Source organism: Acanthisitta chloris, unplaced genomic scaffold (genome assembly GCF_000695815.1).
Source record: "Acanthisitta chloris isolate BGI_N310 unplaced genomic scaffold, ASM69581v1 scaffold20101, whole genome shotgun sequence".
Classification (NCBI taxonomy): domain Eukaryota; kingdom Metazoa; phylum Chordata; class Aves; order Passeriformes; family Acanthisittidae; genus Acanthisitta; species Acanthisitta chloris.
Window position 1 is genome coordinate 677 of NW_008655667.1, and position 8309 is coordinate 8985.

Genomic DNA, 8309 nt, shown 5'->3' on the forward strand with positions numbered 1-8309 from the left:
GACAAGTGGCTGCGTTGTGTTTGGTGGCTGGCCGGGGTTAAACCACGGCAGTTACTAAACACACTCTTAATTTTTCCTGGACCTCAGTAATTTTATAAATCTGAGAATTAAACATAAATAAATTTAGAATATATATAACAAAAATGTATTAACATTAATATAGCTTATCAAAATTCACATAATCTTTATCCCTTCAAGTTTAAAAGAGCATTAAGAACAAACCACACATTGACTTCAAGCTTCAAGAAATTAAGTTTTGTCAAGTACACATTTGAAAAGTTAAATTATTTATCTTCTTTCATTTTTGGAAAAAAACCCAGAAAACCACACAACAAACAAACAAAAAACCACCAACCAACTAAAAACCACTTACTTTCAGTGGCCCCTATAATCATTTCTCACCTGTTCCTGAGCTGCATTCAACATTGGCTCCTGAATATCCGTGTACATACATTGCAAGGCATTGTAGCCACCTGGTATACTTTCAAAGTCACTCAAGGCTTGGTCTTGGTTTCGCATCATTTCCTGCATCATTGCAGAGTTTCTAGCAAGTTCTAGTGTCTAATGAAGTAGAAAATGTAATTTGTATTAATAAAAAAAGCCATTCTAAAGTGAAAACATCAGCATTTAACAGTATCTCAGTTATTAATGTCTAACTCCATTTGAAATTAGGATTAAAGCCAAATCAAGACATCAGCTTAGTGGGAGGGGAGTCAATAGAATTTTGTATTTAGACAATATTCTGCCACAACTGTCAGTATGCTAGCTGAATCAGAAAACATTGACTAAACAGAAAAAACAAACCCTTGAATGTTCTTTCTTGTCTCTTCTCAACACAATATGCTTCTTCCATTTCTAATGTCAGCATGCATCTTATCCATCAACATGAACTTGAAAAATAAATGCCTTAATTTTTCAAAGCCTCCACGTGTTTCTTGATGCCTTCTGTCACATGAGGCATACCTTACATAACATAACTTTAGAAGCAATCAGAAGTACCCACGGTTACATAAAATGGAAATAAGCAGTATTTTGGAGAATTATTTCCTTATAGTAAACTCACTGTTGACTAGATAACAGAAGATTTCAAGTGGCATTCAACTCTAAACTTAGAATATATGATTATACAGGCTTCAGCATCTTTCAAAACTATGCTTTTTTTAAAAAATTATCAGCTTATTTCAGATACCACCAACTGGAAATAAAAATATCCATTTCCTATAGTGACCTTTTACAGATTGTCTAACAAGCCTAAATGCCTCAACAATATTTCAGCACTCATATAAGCATGTCCAATTCTCGCTCTTTTGTACCCAGTTACAGTATAATCAAAGGTCATGAACTTAGAGTTCTTTCTACATACCTGTCTCATTATTTCTGCATTATTCAGCATGTGACTGATTTCTGGATTTCTCTGTACCAGTTGCTGCATTTGAGGGTTAGCCATAATTAACTGTCTCATCAGGTCAGGATTTGAAAGCATGCTCTGAACAAATGGATTTTCCATTATCTGAGCCATCATTTCTGGGTTGGACATAAGCTGTTGTTGCATCTGACTTTGCAACTCTAAAACGTTTGATGCATTTAAGCCCAGGCTGTTCAGGCCTGTCAAACCTCCAAAGCCACCTTTAAGATGAAAGGAAAAAAATTTAACTTTCAGCTTCTAATATATTTCTAAACACATCCAGTTTTTTTTAAAGTACAAAATACATAAATATAACCCATGCTTCAAAATAATGAAACTCAATGGAAATTCTATTTTTGCAAGGCTGTTAAGGAGTCATCCACTAAGTTCGCCTCTTTACATAACAAGACATCTACAAATCCAAACTGCATCCAAAATATAACTTGTTACAATTCTAACAGCTTTTCTTCTACTTTACTGTACCTGAGGTACAAGGAATGTTTGAGTTTTGAGGCCTTGGGTTAATTCCCAACACTTTCCAATACATTTGTAATAATCATTTATAGACAGAACACTGCCATGAGGAATCTCTTAACATGATGCATACTGCATCGCTGATGCAACAAGAACTAATAATGCTTTAAATTCTCATATGCAGAGTTCAGCAAACAAAAATTTCACATTTTTAGAAGGTACTAGTCCATCTGGAGAACTGTTTACAACTAAAAAAAAAAAAAAAAAGGCAATTGCTTAACACAGTTTTAAGCTGTTTCATTTTTTTAAAAAAGAAAGCAAAGAAAGAGCATGAATAACAAAACCCAGCAACTATGAAAAGAGATAGTATTTTTAAATCAATAGACTTCCATCTCTACTCCTAAAAGAGAAGATTGATAATGCAGTCAGATGCAAAACCAGAGAAATACTGGTTTGTAGGATAAGAGTAATATTGTTACTTCTGTTCCAAGTCATGATGTTATGGGTCCAACTTCAATACTCTCTTCAGGCCAATTCAAATGCACTGTCAAGGAGGAGGAGGAAGAGACTGGAAGGAGTTTAATTACCTATTGTGCCAGAATATGAGATCAGTAGCACCTTATTACTGCAGATGAAACAGCACAAGCCTGAAGTTCTGTACATAAAAATTAAGGAAACAACTTAGCTCTGATAACTTACTGATCAAAAACTTACTGCAAACAACACCACATATTTTTGCAATCAGTAATTTTATCATTTTTTTAAAGTCCCATTTACATTAGAATAAAGCTCCAGGGATACTTAAATTAAATCAAGATACCTAAGATAGCCACCATATTATCTAACAAATATTCTTACCCAAGGCAAAAGAATTTATAGTCGAAGTTGGTGTTGAGGTATTACTGCTCGATATTGATGTGGTAGCAATACTGCCAGTGGTGCGTGTTTGTTGACCTGTATGGTCTTGTGATCTATAAAAAGCAAGGTTTAAAAAATTACAAATTGAACAAGGTGCAGCTTGTTGACCCCAGCCAATTAAATCCCCACCCAGTAACAACATCATTTTCCCCTCGCCCCAGGCAGGATGGGGAAGAGAATCAGAAGGGCAAAAGCAAGAAAACCTCATGGGTTGAGATAAAAACAGTTTAAAAAGCAAAGAAAAAAAACCCCAACCAATAAAACCAGAAAAGCGATGTGAAGACAATAACTCACCACGTCCCACCAGCAGACCACTGTCCAGCTAGTCTTTGAGCAACAGCTACTTCGGAAAAGTTTCCCCTCAGTTTTATTGCTTAGCATGACATTATATGGTATGCAATATCTTTGGTCAGCTTGGTTCAACTGTCCCAGCTGTGTCCCCTTCCCAACACTAGCCTCACTGGCCTTGATGCTGTGTGAGCACTGTTCAGCAATAGTTAAAACATTAGTGTGTTATCAACACTGTTAGGTCAAGAATCCAAAACACCTCACCATACAAGCTGCTATGAATAAAGTAAAACTCCATCTGAACCAGATCCAGTACACAAGGACTGGCATTTAATAAAATAATGATATTTAATACAGGAACAATATCATACTTGAGAATCCGAATTTACATTTTCTATTATTTCTAAAAAAAGCCCAGAAACTCTAGATGTCTTCCTAGCCAAACTCAAACAGGAAGCATACAGAGGTAGAAGCAAGGATGGGCAACCTGGGAGGAATACAAAGATACTATCCAAGTCTCTCTTTCTTATACAGTCATGAAAGACAAAGCCCAAATGGAATTGAATTTGTCAAGGGATGTCAAACACAACAAGAAGACTAGGGAAAATGTGCAACCCCTGCTTAATGAGATGGGAGACCTGGTTACATGGTACATCAGGACACAAAAAAGGCTAAGGTACTGAATGCTGCCTTTACTAGCAAGACCTGCTGTCTTGGGTTACAGTGTGGGGGTAGCCAATGGTATGTATTCTATTGTAGTCTCCACAAGGGTTAAAGCAAGTGGGGCAGTGATCGTTATCTCCTCCTGGTCCCTGATGGCTCCCTCAAGGGGCTGTCTCTGTTTAATGGGCTGTCTGGGACTCAGGCATGCATAGAGTTACATGTCCCATTATGAGATGCCTCACCTCTGGTGGAGGAGGGAAGCTTAGCATCCCCACATGGGGGTGGGGAGCCAAGCATTCCCACAGAGATATAAGCTGGGGTTTGAACCAGCACAGGAACCCTTTTTTACCTGCTGGATCTCCAGAGGACAAGGGGCTGCTGCTGGGACCTTCGGGAGAGGATCGGATCTGCGGGATCAACTGCTCCAACAAACCCATCACTCCAGGGGGACTGCAGCTACCATTCAATCGGACTACTACTACACCCTGACTGACAGGGTGTCAGGTTACTTTCTGACTCTGTCAGGTTAAGTTGTTAATTTGTACTGTTATATTTGTTGTTGTTTTCTTTGTGTTTCATATTAAATTGTACTTCTAACTCGGAGTCTCTCACCGGTTTGCTTTCAAACCAGCACACTGGCTTTCAGGAAGACCAGGCCCCTAAGACCAGAGAAAAAGGCTGGAGCAAGGAAGATGTACCCTTGGTAGAAGAGGATTGGATCAGAGAATACTTCAGCAAACTGGACATACATAAGTCCATGAGCCCCTATGGAATTCACCAATGAGGGCTGAGAGAGCTGGCAGATGTCATTGCGAGGCCACTCTTGATAATCTTTGATCAATCACAGTGACTGGGAAAAGTGTCCGAAGGCTGGATAAAAGCAAATATCATTCCTATCTTGAAGAAGGGCAAGGAGGAAGGCCCAGAAAATTATTGGCCAGTCAGCCTCATCTTGATGCCCAGGAAGGTGATGGAGCAGCTAATCCTGGATACCATTTCCAGACACATGAAGGACAAGAAAGCCATGAGGAATAGTCAGTATGGACTCACCAAAGGGAAGTCATGCTTGACCAACTTGATAACCTTCTGTGATGAAATGACTGGCCCAGTAGATGAGGGAAAAGCAGTGGATAATTTCTACCTGGACTTCATGAAGACTTTCAACAGTGTCTCCCATATCATCCTCATAGAGAAGCTGAAGAAATAGGGGTGGGATGAGAAGAATGGTAAACTGAGTGACCAGATTCAGAGGGTGGTGATCAGTGGAACAAAGTCTAGTTGGAAGCCAGTGACTAGCAGTGTACCCCAGGCATCATTACTGGGTCCGGTCTTGTTTAACATCTTCATTAATGATCTGGATGACAGGGCAGAGTGTACCCTTAAACAAGCTTGTGGATGACTCAGAACTGAAAGGAGTAGCTGATATACCAGTCATGCTGCCATCCAGAGGGAACCTGACAGAGTGCAGAAATGGGCTGACAGGAACTTCATGAAGTTCAACAAGGGGAAGTGGTGCAAAGTCCTGCACCTGGGAAGGAACAACCCCCAGGTATCAATATAGGATGAGGGCCACCCAGATGGAAAGCAGCTTGGCAGAAAAGGCACTGGGTCTTGGTGGATATCAGGTTGAACATGAGCCAGCAATGTGTCTTTGCTAAAAATAAGGTGAATGGTAGATGGTCCTTCCCCTCTATTCAGCACTGGTGAGGCCAGACCTGGAGCCCTGTGACTAGTTCTTGGCTACTCAGTACAAGCAAGGCATGGACATACTGAAGGGAGTCCAACGAAGGGCCACAAAGATGATAAAAGCACTGGAACATCTCTCCTATGAGGAAAGGCTGAGAGCTGGAACTGTTTAGACTGGAGAGAAGGCTCAGGGGACATCTCATCAATGTATATGAATGCCTGAAGGGAGGGTGTAAAGAAGATGGAGCCAGGCTCTTGTCAGTGGTGTCCAGTGACAGGATCAGAGGCAACTGGCACAAATTGAAACACAGGAGGTTCTTATCTGTTCATAAGGAAAGACTTCTTTTTCTACTGTCAGGGTGACCGAGCACTGGAACAGGTTGCCCAGGGAGCTTGTGGAGTCAACCTCCTTGGAGATGTTCAAAAGCCATCTGGACATGTTTCAGGGCAACTGGCTCTAGGTAGCCCTGCTTGAGCAGGGGTGTTGGACCAGATGACCTCCAGAGTCCCTTTCAAACTCTATCATACTGTGATTCTTAGATATCTATAATCTCATCACTTCTTTGGAACGGTAATTTCGAACACTAAGAAAATGGATGGGCATCACTGCAACTGTTACCACCTTTTTATAGTATCCATAAAGGAGAGAAGGCTACCAAGATCTATAATACAGGATCTATTCCATACCACACCATTAGTAGGTCACCCCACTGAACATCAAATTAAGCTAATTTTATTTCATCACAAGACTAAGATCAGAAATTCAACATTCTTTAAGACTGCAAGAGTTTGGTAATAATGTAGTTACACAAAGTTAACACCATCATAAACTAGCACAAGCACTAAAGGCTGCTTGCCCAATTCATATGCTCACCACATCTGTCTACTGCAGGGGCATAAGCATGGGTGCCACCATGTGAAACAGATCAAGGACTGTTCAGATTGTATTCAGACTGTTCTTCTGCACCAACTGCAACTAAGAAGCCAATTCAAGTGATTTAATAGTAATGGCTCAGTTTAGAAGATAACATTAACTTTCAAAAAGTGTATGTATGATATTGTTGGAGAATGGCTAAGAGAGCTCTACTGCAGGGGCATAAGCATGGGTGCCACCATGTGAAACAGATCAAGGACTGTTCAGATTGTATTCAGACTGTTCTTCTGCACCAACTGCAACTAAGAAGCCAATTCAAGTGATTTAATAGTAATGGCTCAGTTTAGAAGATAACATTAACTTTCAAAAAGTGTATGTATGATATTGTTGGAGAATGGCTAAGAGAGCAAGGACATAATCCTGGGAATGGAATGGGGGAAGGCTAAAAAGAGCAAGGACACAGTCCCCTGGGAACGCATGGACACAGTCCTAGGAACGCACCTGGGAATGCAGTGTACAAGCAAGGCCCTGGAGATTGTAACTTATATATGGATAGGGAGTAACTCAGCTGGGCAGATGGCAGGGGTAAGTCGTCCTTGAGGGTGAGACAAACAAGTTTGAGACAAACAGCTAGGAATGCAGCCGAGCCTGAGAAAGTAAGAGATAATCCATACAGCTGTGGCTGCAAGCAGGGAGAGTACCTGAATGCTATCTTTAGAGCTTAGCCAATTATAAATGATTGATAGTTATATGCCTGTCCTGCACTGTATAAGAAAGAGCCTGTTGGACAATAAAGTTGAAGCTTGCTTTATCACCCACACGGAGTCGGCCGCTTGCTTCCCCGCGCAGAACTTTCACCTTTCCCAACATGATATCTAGGGATACAACCTTACACATTTTGGGGTTGCTTCTCTTGTTCAATAGCAGGAGTATTTGTACTGGTTTTGAATGCATTTTAGTCAAACCTAGGTTTGCCCAACAGAAAGCTATCACACTATGGATTAAGAATATTTTTACTACTTTGAGGTAAAAATAAGATTGCTCATCAGTCAGGTTACCTGTTTTGCATTTTGATGACCAGGTGAACAGTGAGTCCATCATGAATCCCATGCTGAATCAAAGTATCTTGATCTTTTAAAATTTTTCCAGCAAATATCAAAACAAGTTGATCAGTGTGGGACTTGAAATGTTTAGAGATTTCTTCCTTGAACTAAACAGAATTTAATATTACATAGTTATGTAACTGAATACTGAACTATTTTTAAAAAATAATTTAAGGAAGAACTATTTTGCTCACATTTATTATATTAATTCACTTGCACAATATGTTTTGCTTTATACAAACTAGAAACATGCTATTGAAACAATCCATTGCTGACATGCTGAGGATGCAACAAAACATTATGTTAATTCAGTCCACATTTGTGCAGCCACTGAAAGGAGCAGTATCCTTTCTTCTTATACATATTACTGCTACCTTTCACATGTCAAAACTAGCAGTCCTTTCCACACAGTGAAAAATTATTTCTTAGGTGGCTCTGCTCTCTCATCCAACTCATGATAGCTACATGAAATGTGCTTCTGGCCCAGGGCATGCAGAACAGACATATAGTTCAGCTGATTGTGAAATCATACCTTTATTAAAACAACTGAACCTGGAAAAGCAATTGTGTTTCTTCCTGCCTTCTTAACCAATAATGACTATGTTATGTTTTGACTGAGTTCTGACTGAGATTCATTATTCTACATAAAAGTACTCTCTCAGAAAAAAACAATTAGTTCACAAAATGTAAAAAGACAAATATAAGAAAATCAAATCAATTTGTTCAACATGACTAGTCAGTAGACTAACTGTTTCTGAACGGATCTTAGGCAGTTAGAAAGCCCTCCAGAAGTTCACAACATTTTTAAGTAGTATAGTCAACTTGATTTTTAAAAGAATCCTATTCCAAACATCCTAGTGAACTCTCATACAGGAAACCCAAACATTAATCTTGCAGT

The 8309-nt window shown here is 39.6% G+C and overlaps 1 protein-coding gene across 1 annotated transcript; it reads right to left on the minus strand.

Moving 5' to 3' along the window:
- Window positions 1-402: 402 nt before the first annotated feature.
- On the minus strand, window positions 403-7518 carry LOC103811069 (ubiquilin-1-like; the record flags this gene model as incomplete). Its single annotated transcript, XM_009084016.1, has 4 exons — window positions 403-561; window positions 1364-1626; window positions 2738-2850; window positions 7367-7518. Coding segments are annotated over 4 exons (687 nt in total), but the record flags the coding sequence as incomplete, so codon positions are not given.
- Between the last annotated feature and the right edge of the window lie 791 nt (window positions 7519-8309).